The 24,412-nt window shown below is 40.6% G+C and overlaps 7 protein-coding genes across 7 annotated transcripts; 3 read left to right on the top strand and 4 right to left on the bottom strand.

The window, feature by feature from the left end:
- Positions 1-4,632: 4,632 nt before the first annotated feature.
- Positions 4,633-5,729, bottom strand: PADG_01362 (uncharacterized protein; the record flags this gene model as incomplete). Its single annotated transcript, XM_010759121.1, has 3 exons — positions 4,633-4,866; positions 4,975-5,515; positions 5,647-5,729. The coding sequence occupies 3 exons, from the start codon at positions 5,727-5,729 to the stop codon at positions 4,633-4,635; spliced, it is 858 nt and encodes a 285-aa protein (XP_010757423.1).
- An 856-nt stretch (positions 5,730-6,585) lies between these two features.
- On the bottom strand, positions 6,586-7,458 carry PADG_01361 (uncharacterized protein; the record flags this gene model as incomplete). The annotated part of the gene is made up of 1 exon (XM_010759120.1): positions 6,586-7,458. One exon carries the CDS (start codon positions 7,456-7,458, stop codon positions 6,586-6,588), a length of 873 nt encoding a protein of 290 aa, XP_010757422.1.
- Positions 7,459-8,835: 1,377 nt separating this feature from the next.
- Positions 8,836-9,312, top strand: PADG_01360 (ribose 5-phosphate isomerase; the record flags this gene model as incomplete). The annotated part of the gene is made up of 1 exon (XM_010759119.1): positions 8,836-9,312. The coding sequence occupies one exon, from the start codon at positions 8,836-8,838 to the stop codon at positions 9,310-9,312; it is 477 nt and encodes a 158-aa protein (XP_010757421.1).
- Positions 9,313-9,805: 493 nt separating this feature from the next.
- PADG_01359 (uncharacterized protein) lies at positions 9,806-11,471 on the bottom strand (the record flags this gene model as incomplete). Its single annotated transcript, XM_010759118.1, has 2 exons — positions 9,806-10,918; positions 10,992-11,471. 2 exons carry the CDS (start codon positions 11,469-11,471, stop codon positions 9,806-9,808), a joined length of 1,593 nt encoding a protein of 530 aa, XP_010757420.1.
- Positions 11,472-12,732: 1,261 nt separating this feature from the next.
- On the bottom strand, positions 12,733-13,103 carry PADG_01358 (uncharacterized protein; the record flags this gene model as incomplete). The annotated part of the gene is made up of 2 exons (XM_010758577.1): positions 12,733-12,998; positions 13,055-13,103. The coding sequence occupies 2 exons, from the start codon at positions 13,101-13,103 to the stop codon at positions 12,733-12,735; spliced, it is 315 nt and encodes a 104-aa protein (XP_010756879.1).
- A 2,348-nt stretch (positions 13,104-15,451) lies between these two features.
- Positions 15,452-16,031, top strand: PADG_01357 (uncharacterized protein; the record flags this gene model as incomplete). The annotated part of the gene is made up of 2 exons (XM_010758576.1): positions 15,452-15,580; positions 15,873-16,031. 2 exons carry the CDS (start codon positions 15,452-15,454, stop codon positions 16,029-16,031), a joined length of 288 nt encoding a protein of 95 aa, XP_010756878.1.
- A 2,600-nt stretch (positions 16,032-18,631) lies between these two features.
- On the top strand, positions 18,632-19,196 carry PADG_01356 (uncharacterized protein; the record flags this gene model as incomplete). Its single annotated transcript, XM_010758575.1, has 2 exons — positions 18,632-18,881; positions 18,964-19,196. The coding sequence occupies 2 exons, from the start codon at positions 18,632-18,634 to the stop codon at positions 19,194-19,196; spliced, it is 483 nt and encodes a 160-aa protein (XP_010756877.1).
- Positions 19,197-24,412: the final 5,216 nt, after the last annotated feature.

Genomic DNA, 24,412 nt, shown 5'->3' with positions numbered 1-24,412 from the left:
ATATAACAAACATGATTGAGCTTAAATAACTTACAAAATTATTCATCTTAACTATAAGTGTATGCAAAATGAGTATCCATGTCTTATTTTAAATGATTATTAATATCATTTTATCTTTGAATTCAATATCATTTAGAAATCAGATTTTTTGAATATATATTCTACTACACAAAAGAAGGTCTTTATATCAAGATATTCAAAATAACTTTAAAGCAATTGATATTAATTTATTTAATTTTAATCAGATTATTTGAAAGTTTGACATATAGCTCTATACATCTACTTTTTTATAAAGCTGATTTAGTAATATTTAAGAATATTTCTTAACTATAAAGATAAAAAAGTAAAATCAATATTTTTTAAATAAATAATATATAAATACTTCTGAGGTATTTAAGAAAGTATTTAATCAAATTATTAAGACTTATAAATATAAGATAATTATTACTTTAATTATAAAGAAATAATATTAAAATATATTTACTTTATATAAAAAATAAAATAAAATTATATAATATCTAGAAATTTAATTTAATATAAAAAAGTTATTATAAGAGAAAAAGCTTAAAAAATTACTATATTCTCTACTTTATTTATCTGAATATTATATAAAACTGAATCTTCTATTTTATAATTATAATTATATACTTTATAAAAATATAAAAATTATAAAACTATTATATAAAAATATTTAAATCTTAATATAATTTAATTTTTAATTAATTATTATTATTATTATTATTATTATTAATTAAAATTAAAATACTATATATATTGAATTTAATCTTTAATAAGTTGAAAATTTAACTAAGTTGAGAATTATACTAGTTAGTTAATTAGTTAGTAGTTAATATAATCTATAGTTGAATTAGTTATTAGAAACTAAATAAGCTTATTTTATAAATTTTAAATTGAATTATTTTATACTTAATAATCAATTATTAAATTAAATTAAACAATATTAAAATTAAGATGTTTTATTTTTTTATAATTAAAAAAACTATTACGGCGCAGTTACTAGTAATATGAGATAAGATTAATTTGTTTCAATCTCAATCATATTCAATACTCAAGATTGATTTGCTCTGATCTCTAATCATCTATATATATTCAGTTGCTTATTCATTCTACATTTTAATCCTCAGTTTAGTATTTTTATCGCAGCTATCTAGTTAGATAGATGAATTGAACTTTTATCTTGTTATCATCATACCTCTAGTTGAATTATGATAAAAACTATAATTACTACATCTTAATAATACTTATGAATATGATATAAACTCTGAGATTTCAAAGATAGAGAATTGAATAACTATCTACTTAATAGACTTAATAGATAAAATAATAATTTTAATAATTTTATCTTTAGTTATTTTTTCTTTATATTAAATTTAATGTTTAAATCTATAATATTTTTATCTTTTTTTCTTATTCATATTGAGTATATTCTATATTATTTCTTGTATAATAGTTTTATTAATTATCATATATTTATAGACTTTGATATAATTCTTTTATAAAACTCAAAGTAAAATTTTCAAGTTTTTATTTACTTTATAAAATTTTTAATTTTATATATTTACTTATATAATTGATAAAATTTAAACTAGAAAATTTTTATATATAATACTTAATATACTATTTAATATTATTAAATTAATATTTTAATTAAATTATATTATAAAGAGCTTTCGAAATTTAAAAAGATTAAAATTATTAAAATATATCAGAAAAACTGAGTATATATAGTTAAAAATATATATAAATATATATAAATATTTTCAAAATTATAAAATAATAAATTTATAATTTTAAATTTATTTTTAATATTTATATTTATAATATTAAATCTTATATTTATTTCAATTTATTAGTTATTTTAATCTATTAGTTATATATATTTTTTTAAAAAAAGTAAAATAATGTATATTTAATAACTATAAAAGATAATATAAATATAATAATATATAAAAAGATATAATAATATTCTCTATATAGAATTGATTAAGTATAGTTATAATATAATTTTCATAATTATTTAAAATAAAAAGTTAATATTTATTAACTGTATAAGTTTATATATAATTATTAAATATCTATTATTATTATTATTATTATTATTATTATTATTATTCTTTATTTAAAATATATTCAATCAGTAACTATAATATCTATCTAGTTAAAACTAGGTTTTAACTATTTTACTAATCTAATTAATAAATAGCAATCAATCTACGCATTTATAGAGTTTTATCTCAGAATAATACAGCATTTAATAATCTTTTAACAAATAATACATTAATAGTTTCAATTTTAATCCAGTTTCTTTTTCAACTTAAACAAGTAACAAAATAGAATAAAACAAAACAAAACAAAACAAAACAATAAACTTAATACAAAAGAAATTTTAATAAAAGTATTTTTAAAAATATTCTCAGCTTTTTTATAGATTAAATATCAAATTCATTTAATATTGAATTTTATTATCTAGAGGCAATTTTTGTTTTCTCTATAAACTCAATTAAAAACTTTCTTTATAATTCAGTATTAAACAGAAAGATCATACTTAGTTGATTAATTAAGTGTTTTTCTTTTAATTTCTTTCTTATCTTATTGTTTAATGAGCAATTCATCAGTACATGATCTGAACTTTCAACTATATCACAGATATCACATTTATAAAAATTTAAAGAATTTTTAAATCTTTTCATATATGATTTAAAGTAGTCATGTTAAAGTTTCAATTGTATTATAGAGGAAAATGTTTCCTTTCTGCATTTTATTGATGTAGATTTCTACTTTGATTTCATTTTATACCTTATATACTGAGTGCTTTTCTTCTTCTTTTCCCAGATCTTTGTCCATTTATCAAGACATGATTCTTTAATCTTTTTCTTAATAAATAATTAGAATATAATTCTTTGAGTTACTTCTTGAGTTTTAGTTTCAATCTTTGCTGCTAAATCTGCTTTTTCATTTCTTAAAATACCTATATGCGCAGGTACCCAAGATAAGTAAATTTGAATATTTTTATTTTTAATCATAAATCTTTCTACTGTTCTTTGAATTAATTCAAGATTTATCTGACTACTTTAAATTTCAAGTTTTTGAAGATTTTTTAATATTATTTGACTACCTTAAAATATTCAAATATTATCAATATTTGCTTTCTAAGAGATCATTTTATAAATTATTATAAAAGCCTTCTGAATATCTCTTTAATTACATTAAATATAACTAATTTGTAATATAGTTATTTTTAATCTTAATCATTTAACCTACTGATAGATTCTCATATCAAAAAGTTTAATATACTTTAGTCTTGAAAATAATTATTGAAAATAGAGAATAAATGACTGTAATTGAAAGGATTAATATTCTGATATTTTTTGTTAGTTTAAATTATTCAAGCATAATCTTTGAGTTTTTACATAAGACTTACTAATGATCATATCTATGTATGAGTTTGATTTTTAATTCATTATAATGTTGAATGAATCTTCACTCTCAGTATTTTTCAATTGTAAGTAACGAACTAGATTTTATACATATTTTCAGTAGTTAAATGATCATATCTTGTATGCTCGTGATTCAGTGAAATAGACTTCTATCATCCATGGATATTATCCATTAAACTAGAGATTCTTCTTCAATTGAGGTCAGCTTTTAATTGTCTTCTTGAGAATCTATGTGATTCAACCGCGTAGTTGGTAGGATAGGCTTCAGAGAGCAACATCATACACCTTGGCAGCTGCTCACATGGTTGAAAATTGCTTAGTTTCATAAGCTCTAATGGCTAAAAGAAGCCTCCATTCCCGATTGGAAGCTTGATCTTTTGATTTGGTGGATTTAGGTGGTTGGAATGGAACAGTGCTCCGGTAGGTGATCTGTTCCGGTAGGTCATCGCGTACGTTAACAGGGCAGGGAATGAGGTAGTTAAGCCGAACGCCACGGAGCAGGCATGGTCATTCAGAGGTTTGTAGCGCCCCTGGACATCTATCTGGACATCGATGGGACCGATAGACGGGAAAAGAAAAGTGTTATTCCAATTTATTTATGTGAAGAGATTTCGCTCGTTTCATATAGGAGATGCAAGAAAAAATAAGATGGACAGGTATTTCGCTTCGGTCGGGATTTCTACACGACAAATAAAAGGGGAAAGGTATATGTGGAAGAAAATGCGGTGAAGATATCAAAGAATGCTTCTACAAACCGTGGATCATCATATATAGAAAAAGAACAAGAAGGAGGTAGGTAATAAATCATAGTGGGATCAGAGGAATGTGGATTTCAAGGATGAGAAAACACAGACAGCCCGCTCTAACTGCGCCAAACGATGCAAACAGGGGATCGAAAAGAAAAGACTTCACGAGTCGTGTTAAGCAAGGACTATTTTCTTAAAAATCAGAAAATATAGAAAAGAATAACATGAATCCTGGTACGTCATGAAGAGACGAAAGAAGGGAAGCTTAAAAGACGGTCAAAACGCCAAAACGGGGGTGAAATGGGCGAGAAAAGAAGCCCACATGTAATCCCATACACACAGCGAAGAGGATGTATGAGAACTTCAACAACAGAAGCAGTGTCCAATGGCCACCCTCTTTCAACGAGGGACATCGATCACGTTCAAGCTCACCAATCAACTGCCCAGCCGTTTTGGGCCAGGAAATCATTGCATGCTGCCTTCAACGCAAAGTTTGGTCGAAGATCGCTGATGGTCATGGGAGTGCGGGTGATTGGGTCAATGGGAGAATGTTGCATATGTTTGAGAATGCTGGTGCGTTCGAAGGAGTGGCCAGAGGGAGTGACAACTGGGTCGTGCATTATTTCAAATGTGATGCTGTCTATTAAATAGTCCGGAACAACCTGTAAGAGACGAGGATTAAGCATCACGGCAATTATGAGGGGAAGAGATGGAATAAAAAGGGAGACGATGAAGGGGAATGGCGAGTCAAAAGGAGAAAATATGCATACCCGTTCCTTCATGCTTTCTTCACCCATCGAAGAAGCAAACACATCCCTCACAACATCCAGCCTCCTTTGACCGTCATCCAACAGTTCTTTCTCATCCTCTTTAAATCCAATCTGCCCAATCTCCCCCGCCGCCAACCTCGCGCGTAACTCGCTTAGTTCCTTATCCAGATCCGCCTGTAACAAATCCTCCAGTCTCTTTAGCGTCTCATTCTGGTTCCGCAACCGCGCCGTCTCCTTCGCCGCCCATATCGACTGCTTAGCGCGTAGTATAACTCTTGACAGAGGCTCCGCATTTGGGTTCCTTGTTTCTAAACTGGCCTTGTAGGCTGCGGAGGCGATGTCATGAGCTTCAGCTGGGCGCTGCAGCTCAAGAAGTGCCTGAGACAGGTAGTAGCTTGATTTAATAGAGGCAGGGTTCTTTGGGCCAAAAAGATCTACGGCAATGCGGGCATCGTGCTCGGCGCCCTCCCAGTGTTGGAGCTTGAGTCGAGCAAGAGCGCGGTTGTTAAAAAAGGATGGTTCGTGGGAGTTCTTCTGAATTCTGAATGGTTTGCGCCAATTGAGTTAGAAAAATATCTCTCTCTGAATTGTTTAAAGCATGGGGCACACGCATCTAAATACTCCACTCCATGATGTGGGGAGAAACAAAGAGGTAGGTGAGAGGGAGCTTACGCTTGTGAGTAGAGGTCTTCAGCGCCTACGTAGTCGCCTTCCTTAAAGCGTACGTTGCCTTTGGCTTTGAGCTCATATGCCATTTGGTTTTTGGGGCACTCGTGAGAAAATATTATATTCGATTGTTGGTTAGTGCGAGAAAGACCATGTAGGATGATTTGTATAGAATGAATGTATTCGTTACTCCATAGAATAACTCATTTTGGTTAGTGATGTGAGAAGAAGGATAGCTCTATTATAGAAGATTTTGCCCGCAAATGACACAGCTGAAATAATGGCTGGAAAGCTGCGGTGGTAAGACGCATTAATGGTCGTTCAGTTTGATCGAGTAACTATATGATGTGACAGAACGCTTGGAAGTCCTTCGAAAGAGGACCCTTTTGGCAGCTAGTCCCTAATTGGATATATTAGAAAGCTGCTTTACGACACGACCTATAACAAGGTGTGTCAGCATTTATACTTGAAGCAGCGACAAGCTAGGCCGAAAGAGATGCCTCCGTAAAACCCTCGAGGTTAAACTTTCCTCTGGAACCAAAATCTTAATTGATTTAGACTTTTAGCCCAAAACCTTATCTCGACCTTTGTTTGGCTTTCCTGAGGCCCCAACCACCAAGGTCTGATCGCGTTGGAGCCATTCACTTTTGCCCGGCGGGTTTATCTTTTGCTCGCAGAAGTGAAAGAGTAGTAAGGGTGTTCAATACGTATTGAAGGCCAAGCTCTTTGAATGATTAGCCTATATATAGATAGTCAAGGATTATTAATTATTCATCGGATTTCCAGATGGTAAGAGTCCGTCCCGTTTCACAAAAGAGAGGAGTCACCATGCATATTACACCTTGATTAGTATATAAATTTGAATCAATGGCTAAATCATACGGCCATTTCTGGGCATTGTACATACTACCAAGCAACGTAGCCTCCCTCCCCCAAACCAAACCTCTAAAACGTCTCCTCCACTTCCCTAACCACCTTCCTCACCCCCTCAATTTCATGCGCAAATCTCCCCAAAAACATCCCATCAACAGCTTTCCCCAGGCCCCCTTCCCCCCACAGACCCGGCCCTGCACTCCCTCCATACAAAACCCTAACGTCCCCTTCTCTCCCACTGCCCCTAACCACCCGTCTAATCCCCTCCACCACACCAGCCACATGCTCCACACCAGCCGGCACTGGCTTTCCAATCGCCCAGACAGGCTCGTAAGCAAAAATCACAGGGGCATAGCTAGGCACAGACTCAAGCACTGCTCTAATCTGCACCGCACACTCAGCAACTGCCGTTCGCACTGCGTCAGCCATAATTGATCCGGGCGACGAGACTTCGCCCACGCAGACGAGAGGGATCATGCCCTGAACGCTCACGGCGTCTGCCTTGCGACCAACTTGCTCATCGGTTTCGTGGAAGATGTCGCGCCGTTCGGCGTGGCCGAGTTCGACCAGGGAGACATTTAGGTCTTTGAGGCATGAGGGGGAGATTTCACCAGTATAGGGGCCCAGCGGTTTCCAGAAGCAATCTTGGGCCCCGAGGAGGAAAGGAGGCGGCTGCCGTTGATTGTTTTGTTGCTGTTGACATTGCTGCTCGGTTGTTTGGAGTTCTGGGAAGTGTGATTGGAGGATTTCAGAGCAGGGGTAGATTGTTAGGAAGTCTGGGATTAGAGCGAGGAGGAGCTTTGAGCGGTTTTCAGGGAGGAGAATTTCGTTTTGTGGATCTATGAGGCTGCGGAGGTAGGTAATTGTGCGGGATGGGGTGAAGTACATTTTTAGAGAGATTATTAGTAGGGTTTTGGGGAGGAGGGGGTATTCAGGAGGAGCCATGATGAATTATTCGACAATGAATGGATATGGGTGGGGGCGAAGGATTTTTTCTTTGCAAGATCTCTACACCCTTTTTGCCTTTTTGTATGGGGGTTTCTGTTCTGTTCTTTTCTTCTTCCCCCCCCGAGGGTTTGGGAACGTAGTTCGCCTTTCTTTCTTCCCGGTTAGGGTATTGTGAAGTTGATATACCAATGTTAGTTTATGGGTAGTTTACTGATCTTCTTGATTTACTCCTCCAGATATCACAACTATCTTCCCTGATATATCCTCGCCTCTTCCCATCATGTCTCCACCCTCACCCAGTTACTATTGATAATTGCGTTTTGGTCAATTCGTACAACGAAAACACTCTAAAATTATTTAGTCCGTTGAGTTTATGCGATGAAAAAAGTTCAGTCAAGAGAATCAGTGAAGTGATCAAGATCAACTTTAAGTATGATTATTAATAAAAATACTATTTAGATTTTTACAATACTACTCTTTTCTACTAGACTTTTATGTTATCGTGCTTAAAGTTCCCGGGCAGGTGGCCAAAGCACACTGTAGAACTCCGGTTCAATCATGTTTGCCGCGAACATCGTCCAAGTCCATCCTCAATCTCTTCAACGGCCTCTGCAAACGTAATCCCCAATTCCACCTGAGAAGCAAATAACTCCCCGATTCGGTTCTGTTGCGGAGTTACCCGGTTTAATTACGGCCAGTTTGTCACTTTGCTCTCCACCTAGACTGGGATATCTAATTACATCACGGTGACATCATCGGTTAGATAGAAATGGAGGGTTTGTAAACATCATTTTAAAACGATTTCGGTTTTTATGGTATCTTTGCCAGGCTTTTGGCCATATTAAAGCACCCTCTCAGTCGGAACGGCGAAGAAGCGAATTTATGACCGCCCTCTTATTTGTTTCAGGCGAGACCCATTGGATAAGCCCATCTTACCTTTCTCTAGACAATGGGCAACATGGGGTTGACATGCATGGATTCCAAGTGTAACTGGTGATCGCCCAAAGTTATTCGCCGCATTCACCTGGGTATCGAACTTCGAAGCTGGGGGAAAAAATGGGAGAAATTGAAGTTTCGGAAGTAGAAAATCAAACAATGACAACCCTGAACAAAAGCCCAGTTAATCATAAGAGGACACGGGGTGGAACATGTGTGGGGCTAACGAGTCAACATGCAGTTAACTATGGACTATGTACCGCAGTCTTAGTCCGCCCGCTCCCTTTAGAATTCCTCCTTTCCCCAAATCACGTCCCGGATTCGCCCCTATAATAACTGCTACGCGGTATCATCCTCTCATTGAAAGACAAAAGGCTTTCATCAAGCAAAACAAAAGCCTCAAATACTAGCAAAGTCGACGACTCCCACCTCACACAAATGTCTCTTGCGCCCCTCCGCATCGTTATCGCTTGCGACGAAGCTGGCCACAGCTACAAAGAAATCCTTAAAGCCCACCTGTCCTCTAACCCTCTAGTTGCCTCTGTCACCGACGTCGGCGTCCCCTCCGCTTCTGACAAGACCGCCTACCCACACGTTGCCGTGCAGGCTGCACAACTAGTCAAGGAGAGGAGAGCGGACCGCGCCCTTCTGATCTGTGGAACTGGTTTAGGTGTGGCGATTGCCGCCAATAAGGTTCCCGGCATCCGTGCCGTTACCGCCCACGACCCGTTCTCTGTCGAGAGGGCTGTACTCAGCAATGATGCACAGGTCCTCTGCTTTGGCCAGAGAGTTATCGGCATTGAACTGGCGAAGAAGTTGGCTGCTGACTGGCTGAACTATCGCTTTGATAGCAGCAGTGCCTCTGCGGCTAAGGTGAAGATCATTGGCGAGTACGAGGCTAAACTTGCTTGCTAAGATTGTCCTTGGAAGATTTTAAATTTTGAAAAGGGTGCTATTGTTGTTCCTTTCTGGCTGATTTGAGCATTCGAGCGGATATGATTAATTTTTCTCCTTTTCTTTCTTTTTATACTAATTTGATTTGAGTTGTGGAAGAAGAGAAGACCGGAGAAGAGGTGTGTGGGCTGGGATTTCCCATATGTAAGATTCTGTTTATGTATTCTGGGGTTTATCGACGGCTTTTCGGCTGCTGCCTTTTCTCTTCCTGGTAGGAAAAAGAAAACTAAATATACAGATAACCAAGTTTTGCTTCAAGCAATCTAGGAAGAAGGAATTAGCAAAAAAAGGATGTTTTTGATACTGTTGTTTTTCTAGATGTATTGTTGACTTCACAGACGCATACATGCCTTTTCTATCACCCCATTTTTCTACCCATGGACAACGCCATACGAACAGGTCAAACAGCCACCATACGCAACAAAATAATAATTCACACGTCAAACCAACCATATTACTTCTCTGCCTTGTCCTTGAGTTCCCGCATCTCCTCTTTCATCCTTGTAATTGTTCCGCTTCCCCCATAAACCAACCCAGTATACAGCATCGCAACATTGGCCCCAGCCCCTAGAGCCTTCGCAGCCTGTTCCCCATTCGTGATCCCTCCAGATGCAAAAATCACCTTTGGAGCCAAGTGGGATTTCACCGGTGCCGTCACCGTCACCGTCCCAGTTTCCGATGATGGTGCACTTTCAGTAGTGTCTTCGGAAAGCATCTTCTTTTCAAGCAACTTTCGATATCTCGAGACAAGTGAGACAGTTTTGTCAAACAGATGTGGTCCAGAAAACCCGCCCGTCTCCCCCAACGTTTCCTGTTCGCGGGTGGACAGCTTGTAGCCCTTGGGAAGTGATTCAGGCCTCGTTTTGGTTGTGTTTCCGACAATGACACCGTCCACTCCAGATGCCCAGACGGCATCGCAAATGCCACTAATCTGCTCGTCTGTATCTTCATCAGGGCTTACTTTGACCATCACGTAAGGCTTGGTGTTCCGATCTGTTTGTTTCGCAGCTTCGACTACGCCCTTTAATAACGAAGTCAGGGGGCCAGATTCCTGTAGAGTTCTCAGACCAGGAGTATTAGGGCTCGACACGTTCACAACGATGATATCTGCATACTTTCCTAGTCGGTTCACGCAGTAGATGTAATCTTTCTTGACAACTTCAATATCTGTCTCCGGAGTAACTTTGTTTTTCGCAACTTGGACAGCGAGGAGTTTACCATCGGTAAGACTGCCCGCCGGAACGCCTGCCTCTCCATTGAGCACTCGCTCCTCTGCAGACTCGCCGGATCCAAAGCCATGGGCATAAGCAAAGTCGCGAACTCGCTGTTTGAGAACGGCTGCCATATGGTCTGCTCCTTTTGAGTTAAGTCCGTAACGATTAATCAGAGCATCCTGGGAGACGATCCGGAACACTCTACTCCTGGGGTTTCCTTCCTGAGGGAGCGGAGTAGTTCCTCCAACCTCAACAATGGCAGGTCCCAATTCAAACAGGGCAGAAGGGATCTCTGCGTCCTTGTCAAGGCCACCGGATATCCCAATTGGGTTGCAAAGAGTATACCCAAATACCTGATTATGATGGTTAGCAAACGGAACTACTACAAAATAGAAAGCAAATCACTTGGAAAATAATATACTCCACCTTAGTCACAAGTTTACCATCACCATCTGGGTTTCCCCTTTCTCGAGGGTGGAGTCCAAGGTCGTAGAGAACTTTCAACCAGTGAACTCCGGCATGATGAGCATCTTCCGCATCAGGATAATACCACCTGATCAACCGCGGGACAAACCACCGGTGGGCACTGGCTCGAGTATCAGTCGCATAGAGATAGCCTCCCCAAATCAGGAGAATTAGCGAGGTTCCTAGAAAATATCTCTTCAATTTTCTAGTCGGGGGGTTCGCCTTTTCTGAGGCAACTTTGACAGCTTCAGCTATCGAAGCACTAACCGACGAAGTGCTGCTGGAGTTAAATCGCAAATTTGACTTAGACAAGAACGAAGACCTTTGAACAACAAGTTGTCGACAAAGACAACATGGCCGGTGCGAGGGGGAATTGCGGGACATGGCCCGCAAGTTTAGGAATGTTAAACCCGGAATCCGACCATTGTTACTGAGGGCCATTGCAAAAAGTAAGACAAAGGGTCTACTAGTTTCCCATCAATAATATGGAGTATTTTAATGTGTTCCAGCGATCTATTTAATGGTTAATATCTACTCCAACTATTGAGCCAGGAAAGAACAACAACCCATCAGAGTACAATAAATCATGATTAGAGGATATTTAAGAAATAGAATAACATAAAAGCAATCAATTTCTTTTGCAAAGACTCGACAGCTATAAAAGCATACTAATCATGATTCCAAAGCTGGATCCATAAACGATATGAACAGCATATGTAAGAGATGCACACAACATCGAATTGGGGGACAAGGAGGGAGTGCCATGGTCAATAAACCCAAAATATAATATGAGATAAAGTCATACTTACATAAATTTATTTCCAACTAGTGTTCTGGGCACGATTTGGGGCGCAATGGGTGGATATCGCAAAATATCTCCGTCAAATTGAGGTTCGAAGATGATCTGTACAGATGAGGTCAGCGATGCCGGTCCCGGGAATACTTATTGCCGACTGATCGTCAACTGCCAGCTGAACAAATTTCACGTATTGTCTTTCGCTTGAATCCCTCGTTCGGATAATGCCAATTTGAATCCTGGTACCCGGGTCACCCTCTGTTGCATGTCTGATATCCCCGTTTTATACAGAGGCTTCGTTCTGCATCAGTTTACCGTCCTCAACATCACCTCGACGTTTGAAAGGGCAATAGCCTGCTGGAATTGGACGAGCGCGGGGGACGACCTCACCACAGAGCTAGTCTGGACGTCTCAAGGTATTCCAACGGGAGGTGTGAATAATGGTTAACTAGAGAGAGAACGTCTGAATTGTTTATGTCATGGAAACCCCGTCTAATGGGTCTTTTACTCAAGGGAAACGAAGCCAAATTTGCACAGGTTTTCTTTTCTTGTTTTTCTCGTGAGCCGCGAATCAAAATATGGAACTCACTACCAATTGATGAGGCATGACCTAACCCAAGCGTCTAATATGGATGATGGGGTTAACGGGGTTGTGTGAGCTACCATAGGTTCTCTACCATGTGCGTCCGGGATATCGAAAGCATCGGAAAGGCCGTTACTTTTCCTTGAGATGGTTTCCATATCAAAAGAGAGCCGGTGGATGTGTTCCGACGAAGTGATATACCATCTAAATATATTTGTTTTCCAAATCGTGGGATATAGGACCTCTTAGAGAACTTCCTCTGCGGCTGGTTCTCTGATTTATCACCGCATGGTTCACTGAGATGTGGCTGTGGAACCTCTCTTTTACATCAACGCCTGGTGCTTTGCCACATGTCTATTGTCGGCTATTTGTCTTCTCGAGTTCAGGAGATCCTCAGAATACCTCCCATGACATTCCGGTAGATTGGGTCGAACATGATCTATACTTTTTTCGCCTTGCACAGATTCCCCATCGGCTTTATACCGAGCGGAATCATGATCTATCATCTCTCTTGCCAAAGCCTTAGTGGCAGCAGACTTAGCATTGGGATGTGGATAATGTGCAGGGAATGAGTCTGTATGGTTGCCTCCTGTTATGCTAGTTGCATAATCCGGAAAACTGAAGCCGGGTGGTTTTCCAACTGACGTTCTCTGTCATGTACTTTGGAGATCTTGTCAGTCTCCTTCAAATTCATTGATGGCAATGAATATCGCCCTAGGTGCCGATAAGCTACTTCATATAGTAAAATGGTGGATTCCTTCAAACAAGTCAAACTTACTGCCCGTGAGGATCTCTTCGTGAGCTTACACTTAGCACACAGTGGATAACTCATACTTAGTGGTATTTATGAAATTTCAAGCCAACAGCAGTGTATTCCCTTTCACTTCATTCATTGGAGCCGACGCTGGTTCTCTCGGGTTAAATCCATATCGATTTAGACAACAGTCAATCTCCAACTGTTTTCTGTCAAGCATATAAAAGAAGGCTAGCACATTGACATTGACAGTTTTGGTTTTTATACATCGCAACCGGGTCCTCCGAGATACTTGTCGCTGTGCCACCTAGATACACCACACGTTCCGAAGCATACTTCAATCCTTTCGGGATATATTGTGGCCTATCTATGGTACCGAGCCTAAAGGTGCTCTCTCAATGGCCAGTCGCTTTTCGGATGCCAGAACACATTCATTATTCTATTCGAATGCTATGGACTAATATATGCATCCAAATGTTCATCATATCCTTAGAAGTAAAAAATTGTGAAGTCAACTTCGACAGCGGAAACATACGACTTTCATTCCTCCCAGCATGGGAACAAATAATCACTTTTTTAAGGACGACATCATTGCAGTATCTCTTTCCCCCAACCATTCTCGTGGAGGTAAGTGCATGTTGTCCTATATCAAAGCAGTATACGTTTACCCCTTTGCTCTACACGATGTGAGGGAGTGCCTACAGTGAATGCTTAGAGGCTAGGACTTCTAGATTTCAGCAACTGACCACCTGCTGCTCGCCAGTTTCAAAGCAACCTGCGATCAACCGGCAAAGCTTGCTAGATAGTAGTCAAAGATGTCTCAAGCTGAGGCAATATCTGGGAGTCTTCTGTTCTTTTTGGAGTGAACTTGTCTTACTATAAACCAGGTTAAAAGCGGTAAGAAAACACCTCATCCAAATGTTTTTTTCCCATACACACGGGCAGAGTGACCTCTGACATTTGATGGACCACCTCTAGCCCTTCTTATCCGAACTCATTGGCAGGATAGACTTAGGTTAGTATTTTGTGTATCGGTAGGTTATTATTTCTCTTCCACAATCCAAAACAAAAGCGATCGCCGCGTTTTCTGACCGCATGCGGACAGTCAGATAGTTGCGACAAAAATCAGTTAATCCCTGTAGCGCCACCTGTCAGCAGGGACGGGATTCATCTGAAGGCTTCATTGATGTCACTATTTCCAGAATGAAGGTGAGAAAAGTTTAAAATCGCAGGAACAGATATGTATCCGTCCTCAGTGATCACGAGAAATGCATTTACGATGCGACATGACATGCGCTGTCATCGTGTACACATCCGCCAAAAATGCAACCTTAGGGTAACGGAGTTCGAATGCATCATCATATGTATTGATCCCAACCTGTCAGCCACTTTGTCAAAAAATCGGCCTGAGATATAAATTATTGATGACTTTTTTTTTTTAAAAAAAAAAAAAAAATGGAAACGCGCAAACGTGTCAGGGTCGATCCCGTTTTATGTAGTGCTACTCCGTTGTGCTACTCCGTCGCCTGGAGAGATTAATTCCCCTAGCTTTTTGCCTGGCTGTTCTGAATAATTAGCGGGTATGTTTTCCGATGGTCATGCGTCAGGGGATGATGCGAATTGGTCGTTGGGATTGCCTCTATTCTCCCTTGTTGTCTGCGCCAGGTCCGAGACTGATCGCTGAGATTTGTTTCAAATTGCCTTTCCTCTTGATATCCTTCAACTAATACGGTCACGAGATGACATATGCCGTAGCGGTTGGACCTTAAATATCCGAGGACAACAGGAGACCACTAGTTTGAGGTCCAATCTGAGAAGTAAGATGCTGCCATGAGACATGATGATATCCAATAGAATGCAATGCGCATTACGTTCAAGAATTAATCTTGTCCTTTGGCATTATTTTGAGACCAGAGTAACCCGGAGTGTTCTCCGTGGGTATATTCCGGAGGATTAACTCCGGAGATTGCTCATTTCATAAACAAGGAATGTAATATCAAAATCACCTCAATCTCTTTCATCGCTTTCATTCTTAATATGTTGTCGCTCCGGGAAAATATTCCTCCAGGATATTTTATGCTTAAAAATGGTCCTCCACTTTTCCACAGTGAGTGGCTCCCCTTTTCTTCCCGTGCTCCACCAGACTATGCGAACTGCCGAAGCGTGGCGGCTACACTATAGCTGCTCGCAATGGTTTTGGATTCGAGTTAACCGCCGAAAACCTACCATCAAACACTATTTCTCCATAGTTGGGGTCTTTCGAATCAGTGAAAATTTATGGGGCTCATATGTCTGTGGAACAACCAAACACAGAGCCCACCGAGTTGGTCACTTCTCTATTCCCAGATAAGCCGTTCAAAAACTTCTCAATTGTCTGGACCAACGCACAAATAAGCGTCAGAGTGTCCCAACAAGGGGTCTGATTCAGTGGTCTTAGGCACTGTAAGCATCCGATTTCCATGTGACTAATCTAGAACCCCTCCCTCTTCTCGGTGGCTTGTTCTTGGATATAGGGATATAATTTAAAAATACGTGGTAATCAGGAACCCAACCCTCTAGTTAATATATAGGGTTATTTTTTATTAACCCAGTTGACCCTAGAACAGACTTAACAGCGCCTCCAGGGGATGCTGCCATTTGGGTTACCGCCATTTTCTATTTCGGGCTGTTGAAGAGAGTGTCTTCCAGCACTACATGTATGTAAAATAGACCAATGCCTTTGAACCGAAACCTGGTCGCATCGCATATATCGGGATCTCTAAAGTCAGGTCAGGACAAACTAAGGCTGACAATAGTATTGCTTATGATAGGTCGGAATCGGGTCGAAATAGCCTGGATAATTCAGAAGAGTCGAATGATGATATGTAGGTAGCATACGTATCTTGGAATTTAACTACCTGTTGACATCAATCTGTCAGATTATCCTGTTTTATATCCTCTTTTACTTGAAATTCATGAAAATTTCTTGACAGAGAACACAACATATCGTTCCTGCAAATCTGTTTCCATTAATTAAAAAGTACCAGTTTCCCACTGGATAATATTCTCCTTCCATCCTGCTTTAGTTGTCAAGACATTGAACACGATAATCCGCCACCGGGATAAGATAAGAGGGTTTGAAAATTAATCGCCCTCTCCACGAAGCCTCTCTCCATCCCTCTCTCGTGAATTTGGTCCTTCTTCGATTTTCCATTTCTTGACAAGTATCTATGGATAGTTCTAGCCAATTGCCTATAGCTCAACGCCATAGCAGTCATTTTAGGAAACATCGAGTATTAAGAATAGGAGCTCGAGAAAACACACAGGCCACTACTAGTTAGTTAGTTACACCGTATCTAAATATTCAGAGTGTTCCTCAATTTGCTTGCTCGTAGTTGAGCATCTGACCAGTCCAAAACTTTACTCGATGCAACAAGTCGTCATGATTCCGTGAAAACGGATCTTGGCCCGAGAGAGAACTCACACTCATCCTTGCATAATGCATGAACAGAATGGTAAAAATGGGCTCTTTCTGTTGTGTAGGCGACCTGACCCTAACGACTTGGATGCATATTGATCCCTAAGCGAGATGAAATCGCCGGAGACAGCAGCAATGTTGGCATAGCCAGCTAGTATTGCTGGAAGGAGAACAAGCAAAACACTTGTTTCTCTGGCGTGCGTTTTGAGGCTTTTTACGAGACATTGGGGGAATTCATATAGCAAAAGCTCTCAGGAAAATTCGACGGACTCTGAACGTGAAGTGAGTGTTATTTTAAAGTTCAAGCCTCCACTGGTTGCGGTGCCTGGTATATACATGCATTTATTTCGAGGGCTCAAAATTTGGGCAATCCTGCTCAGAGAAAATAAAGCATGGAGCGGACATGAGCTGGACACAATGCTCCATATCTTCTAGAATACTTCTAAATTCATTTTAACTAACTAACCCAGGAACCCAACACGGGATCCCTGACAGTCTCATTGAAAAAGAAAAAATGGTCAACCCGTGCTTTAACATTTCTTCAGATCTGTCATGGTCTGTACAAAAAGTTACCCTGTTGTATCAATCCTGATTATTATGCTGAATTTTGTGTATGCAGCTCTTCTTGAGACGTGAGACATTTCTGGTTCGGATTCATCTGTCAGTCGCAACACTTTCAGTGAGATATGTTCAACATAATTGGAACCCACCCACTTTCAAAGGCTTGTTTTCTTTCCATCGCTATTCTCTGACCTTGCCGAATGAGGGAAACAGTGCTGGGACATCTGATTGGTCTATAGATCTTGGATGGTTGTGCAACGAGTTGCATCAAAAGGAATTTTTTCTGTTCAGTTGCCGTGTTCCACAACCCCGTTGAAGAGCCTCGAGGCCCGGGGAGGATGGCGTTAGTTTCCTGAAGCTCAGTAACTACTCCATCCTGGGGTCCTGCGGTTCGGGGAGGAGTAAAACAGAAGCCTTAGGGCTGAGTGGGTGTGTACCTAGGTAGGCTCTATGTATCCGCATGGGTAGGGAGTAGTTAATGGTAGAACTTAGCAGTTAAATAATAGAGACCTGCCGTGCTCCATCCGTCTATCCAACTTGGGTCTCCTAGATGTAAGCCAGATATTGGAGGTAAAAATTGATTACTGTTGCCCACAATTATGAAGTTAAATCTCTCCATGACATTGATGTTCAGGGGACAACGATGATGGTTTATTGGAACCCTCAGAATAGGAAAATAAGTTAGGCAATGGCAACAGTTATATGGGATGGATAAAATTATACGCATGCATAAACCTGCCTCAGAAGTGCTCTCTGTATTAGTTACATCCCTCGTAGTGGTCCGTGGACCATACTTGCACAGATGGTAAAGAAGACATGTAGGTTAGTATCAAGTGATCGATGCCGCGGCGTCGCTCGGCCTCCAGGTTCATGATCCTGACAAACTCCCAGGCGAGGAGGTTGCTAGCGAACGGACTGGAAAGCGCCGAAGTCGTTGACACCTCGTACGATTATCTTTTCTACGGAGCGGGCTATGGTGATAGGCTTTAGCTTGGCGAACAAAGGGTATGAGATGAGATAAATTGGTTTCCAAATGATGGATGGCGGAGGATATGTTGGTGGGTAGAAGTGGTTGTCATGTTGGTTGTCTGATAATTCTTGACTACGATGATTGCTCAAAAATGGGACATCCACCAGCCTCGCCCACCTTTTCCAACATTGCGTGTTCCTGCAATCAGTTTTTGTCAAATCCATCTTTCCATGTGGTTTTATGAAAACGATGTTGGTTCCGGAACCTTGGACCGCTTCCCGAACCCCAGAAAAATTTCTTTTGGTCTTGCTTGCAGCTGCACATGCTGTGTTGCCATGTTGCTTTTCCATGTGATGCCCGTTCTTGTTCATCCTTATGCAAGAACGATATGCCAGCTCCTGATACAAAAGAATTACACTCAGCCGTGGATGAAGCATCCATGGTTCTCTTCGCAGATTTGAGCAATTATCGGATGGCAGAATGGTTGCGACAACAAAAAGGACGTGTCATTCCTTGCATACCACCTCAACCTCCTACAACCAACAAGGGAGCGAAGAATGGTGTTCTTCCTTCGTCCAGGCCAGGTTTCGAGATCAAATGAATGTTCTCCATGTGAAGGATGAGGTCGGATCCAATACCCATATGACGGTACAAAGGGCCGTGTGTATTGAGTCGTACTCCGTGGCACTAAGGATGATCGCAAGCCCGAGGGATCATTTCAAAGAGGTAAGTAAGTTAGCCAGAGTTCTATGTGTTCTGTGCGAAGGAATTATTCGTCCCTGAGCTCTAACTACCCATGAATTTCGACATAGCAAGAGTATTGGCCAGTGCGATGTCTGCACGAAACGCCACAGGTTGTCGTCAACAGGATGGACAGGACGCACAGGGCACAACACTGCAGCTTATGGTCCGTCAGCCAGACGGAACTCCACCGAAGACTACTGGTTATGGGCACTTGGGACATGCGAGGTGCCCAACATTGCTGGCTGTTTCAAGCACTGAGACCATTGTGAGTGGAGCGCTAAGCTCGCCTAGAAACTTGTAAATGTGTTCACGCCAGCAAGCATGGGGAACATGTTTAGTTTTCTCAACCAGCAGGATCAATCATCGTCAGTTCAACATCAAAGAGCTAAGAGAGATTCACCGTGCAGCCAAAATCATTTTCCTGCCCCGATATGATGGTTTTTGGTATGATGTCTCTTCAATGAAGCAAAATCCGATTCGGAGCACTCTGCACGGGGTTCTCAGAACCCTCTTGTTACGATCCCGAACACCGCAACAGTACAGAAAAAATATCTTGGGCCTCCTCAACGCGCTGCTCACAGAACCATTTCCCTCCCCAACAAACTAATAAGTAAATCTAGATTAACCATGCCGTTCCGCGTTCTTGTCCAGCCCAGGAATTTTGACAAGGGCAACCCTGCACGCCAGTTGAAATCCTTCATCCACAGCCGGATGGACACCCGGGGTTGGATCTACCGCTCATTTGACGTTCGCTCAAGACTCGGAAAATGCCCCCCCCTGATATGAGCCCCTTATTGGCTGAAAATACCGAACGAGACCCGTCAAGACTGCCATCCTCCAAAGGCCAGTCTCCACAGCCAAGGCCTTTTTAGTATTTTCCTTGATTTCCAAGTTTCTGGTCGCCTGCAGACAAACGATGGTCCTTCCGCTTTTCTCCACCCTCCGGCTTCAGCACCCTTAAAGAGGTCAAATTAAACGAAAAAGGCTATGTTGTGTAGTAGTGTCGCCGAGCCAAAATGGTTGATATGGAGTAAAAAAGATCTGCCAAGCGTTGCAATTGCTTAGCGCTTAAATTGTATATCTATAAGCGATTGTGCTGGTTGCAATTTTCTCTAGCAACATATAGATATTGTGGTCTATCCCAAGTGGAGCAGGGCGTTAGAGTTGCCAGAGACCGGGGAGGAGTTGGCTTGTCCCGAGGCATGAGCTGCTAAGGATTATGTCGCATTATTATTATGTATTCTTATTATATCGTTGCATGACGCCGGCAAACTCAAAATTTAGCCGTTGGTCAGTTCGCCATCCATCACAGTCAAATAACTACTTTACGGTGTAGTACAGCTAGAATATGGTTTTCAGAAAAGTTGAACATGGTTTAAAATCTCAGCTGGATATATAACTTTGGCAAGGTTTAAACATTCAGATCATGACATCCCCCCCAATAAAACTACATACACTAGTTATCTCACGCAAATCCCACACAACATCTCTACATGCACTTTGATGGTAACTGGTGATATTATCATGTTTCTCAGGTCGTTACCCTTAACTAACCCTAATCCTAATCTAATGCGGTTGATCATGGTTTTAAAATAGTGGGCCCAACTTATGAAGTTCAATTTTTTATTTTTTATTTTTTATTTTTTATTTATTTATTTATTTATTTTTCAAACCCAAAGATCAACAGTAATATTTGCACTCACCGCCCATTTTATCATCTTGCTAGCATCTGACAGTCCATGCATTTTTGGCCCTACGATAATAAGTAAAACCGTCCAAAACTCGTTGTTTTATCCTCAGATCCAATTTATTAAGCTCCACGGTGTCGATCATACCTTGGAACCCCTAATTTGGCAAATCGGTAGCAACTAACAACCCTGAGGAGGTGGATACAGCCATTTTCATCCAATATCGTATCGCAGCCGGTGGCGAAATACTCGATAGGTCGAATAATTTTGCATATGTGGACCCTGAAGGGTCCAAAGGTCACGAGAGAAAAATGCCCCAACTGCCGTCATAGTCTCGGATTGATACATCAAGAATGGTAGATTATTGTTAATAAATTCGTTTCGGTTTGTGGAAGACTGGGAAGCTATGGTTTCAGAGTGAGCTCGGCAATAGGGAATTCATTAGCTTGAATAGAGCACGGGATTCGTTGCGCATATAATTGTCTAAGCAGCGAGTAGAGCAAGGAGTCATATGTTCTTTCATTATTTTTTTATTTTTTTTTTTATTTCGCTTTTTGCATGTTGCTTTGTTCTCTCTTTTAGCATCTCAGCGCTTTTCAGGTGCTTCATGTGAGTGGGGGCTTAGATGTTGACTGGCCGGAGTAGCTTGCTGTTAGGATCTTCCTCGTTTCAGCCGAGTAGAAGACATACATGGTGGGGCGAGCTGCGCACGAACGTACGTTCCTCACGAGACGCGGGGCAATTGATGATATCCTCCCTCCTGGTCTAGAGTTTTTTGCAATTCGAGGTTTGATATATCCCGCGAAATTAAAGAATACAGTCAGAACCTTTCAAGGTTGCTTTATTGTTTTGGGGTGAAATATCAAGTGAGCGGAGAATATGGACGTACCAAAAATAAAAAAAAATAAAAATAAAAAAGACAGGCAAAGCAGAACCACCCAACTCCTAGTTATCTCCAAAGAACTCTACAATAATTACGACCTTCGCGGAAGTCAAAGAGAGTACCTTCTCGCCCCCACAGTAGCAGTTGGGGCCCAGTCGTTTAAGCAAACTACCATGCCAGCGTATGTCCACTTGGGGTCCGCATGTGGCTCCCTTGTCAGTAATAATAACCACAGACCCCATATCTTCTTCAGGGGGACATCTTCCTCCGCAATGTCATTCCTAAGTGTCAGCGGGCCTTGCTTATATGGCTCCTGTTTATTCTGGGGCCTGGAGAAGAGGGGGGAGGGGACTGGACGGGGAACCTAGGCATCTTATTTCCATATCTATATATACAGGCAAACTTCAAAATTGCTATCTCATGGTTCGCATTTAATCTCTACCTGAGATTGTAATTTTTCCCAACCAAACACGCAATATATAACAGATTAAATAAATCGATAAATAGATAGATAAATAAATAAATAAATAAATAAATAAATAAATAAATAAATAAATAAATAAATAAATAAATAACTGTAACAAACTTTCCCAAGAGTCAACATAATTAACCACTACAATACTGCCAACACCAGAACAGATGCAAAAATCCAAATCATATGCACTTCCTAGCCGCCGCTCCCTAACTCACTAAGCTTTAGTTGGTTAGTTGGTGAGTTGCTCAAGACCTGACTAGGCACGTTGTGTCCGACTCGGAATCGGCTCTGGAACTATCAGATCAGAAGTTCGCAGATAATCTTAAATTTGTGATCAGGTGTCCAGATGTAATATTTTATCCTTTCTTTTTTTTCTTTTCTTGCTGAGCTGTTTTGCCAGCCGATTTTTGCGATTCTGAGTGATATGCTTTTGCTCTTCCTGAAGTTTCCTGATTTTTATTCAGGGGCTGAAACTTTTTCGCTGTTTGAGTTATGAGGTATGGATACTCTGTTCCGGACTGTGTACCAAGGTGGAGTTTGGCAATTAGCTTAACAGCTCTCCTGGGAATAATATTTTACATAGAAATTATTATGTCCTTATTGGTTATTGAACAATTATGTCGAACCATTCACACAAATCTCATGTTTATTTCAACTCGGAAGACCACAGTTGTTGGTACCTGAAATTATTTTTCATTTCTTCGACCCTGGTTTCTCGAACCAAACAGAGAAGAATTTTGGTTTCTGTAGCCGAAATTACTGACATGAAACCGGCCGGAGGACGGGAAGCAATAAGGAAGGGGGGAAGAGAAATCACCGGAAATAACAACATCCACAACCTCCATTCATCTCTCGCGAGGCTCTCCCGAGAAAATCCTTTGCTGCGAGTAAATGATTTGCAGCATATGATAGCTCGAAAATAGACAAGAATTGGAGATTTATATTAATTTCTCCATACGCTGATGTCATTATTGCATGGGCTACCAAGTTTGCGCAGCTGGGTGAGTTTGTAGCTTGGTTTTAAGATGAAAGCATGAGATGCGCTTGGCGTGGGTTATGTGGCTGATGGGAAGACAGGTTAGCTAGTTGGATTACATCAGCTCTCCGACTTGACAGGTTGATATTCTATTGTCCCGAGTACCTTGTAAGGCATTTCATGTATCATAAAGTGGTGTGTATACGAGAGAAAGAACCCATTACTCATGGAGGCGAAGATTATCTTTACACAGAACGTTTATGTCGAGACCTTCTGAAGGGACACGATAGGAACTCGATTTTGCATGAACATCCATTCATATGCATTTTCTGCGCTGCAACCTCATTTCTCTATACAAACATTTCCCCTAGGGCAAATCAACTGCGCCATTATTTCCGCGTACTCTTCAGTGGTCTGTCTCATCGTGGTAAGGCAAAAATTCAAAATCTTTTAAACTTTTCTGAATGCGTTGTCAATACCTCAGAGAAAAGGCACGAACTGACTCAAACTCGAACACCCATGGATCAAGAACGATATAATAATATTTCGTTCGGTGTAGGTACGCGCCGACACCAGCACAAGCTTTCCACGAATAATTACGGTGTTACGGCACCGAGATTCGCCAAGGGCGAGGCTGGTGTGTTTTAAGAAAATTTCATTGCCACTGATGAAGAGTAGAAAATCACAAAAAATAAACAGCCGAAAACAGCTTGAACGGATGGATGTTTGATGTTTTGTCTCAGGATGATATTACTTACGTGTAGGAAAGGTTGAAGGGGGCAGTCAATTATGTCGACACTGATATGTTTGAGTTGGAAAGTCTTATTAAGGGGTTTAGGAATAGTATCTTTCGAAAAAGAGGAGACGATGATGGAAGCACCCCGTAGAACACTCTTCTGATATTTTCCAGAGGGTTTGAGTTACGAAGGTTTTTTTTATTTTTTATTTTAGTTGATGGTTGGTTGGTGAGAATTGTCATTTCTTGGTAGGTCCAGGCTGCCGCGGTACATCAAACACTGACTCGTAGCAAAATAAAAAGTCCACGATAGTCCCGAACAGAGAAAACTTAATGCGCACGCCCTGATTGATTTATTCTTGAGATACCTCTCATCCCTGCTGCTTCCCCCTCCCATCTCCCTGTCTCTTTTTCACCCATAGCACTGTTATTTTCTCTCGCAGCTTTTTTTGTGTCGTCCCCCCTATCCCGTTCCCGATACCCATTCCCACACCTCCGCCTCCCCGCCACCCATTCCTTGGTTATATCAGACCCGCGTTTTCGCTCATTCTCCAGCAAGGGCGGCACGCAAACTCGTATACATATTAGTTCCTGCTCAACACATATATATGTATTTATTTTCCTCCCCGCCGCCAATTGATCATCCACACTACAAACGAACCACCCACCTCTCTGACTCTGTTTCCCCCCACCCCCCTCCCCCATACACACTTCCTCACACAAGCTCCCGCTGCATCCCCGCCCCGTCGTAGTGAATAA

This window comes from Paracoccidioides brasiliensis (assembly GCF_000150735.1).
Source record: "Paracoccidioides brasiliensis Pb18 unplaced genomic scaffold supercont2.2, whole genome shotgun sequence".
NCBI classification, from domain to species: domain Eukaryota; kingdom Fungi; phylum Ascomycota; class Eurotiomycetes; order Onygenales; family Ajellomycetaceae; genus Paracoccidioides; species Paracoccidioides brasiliensis.
Note: the sequence above shows the minus strand (reverse complement) of the source record. Positions and strands in the feature narration are given on the sequence as shown.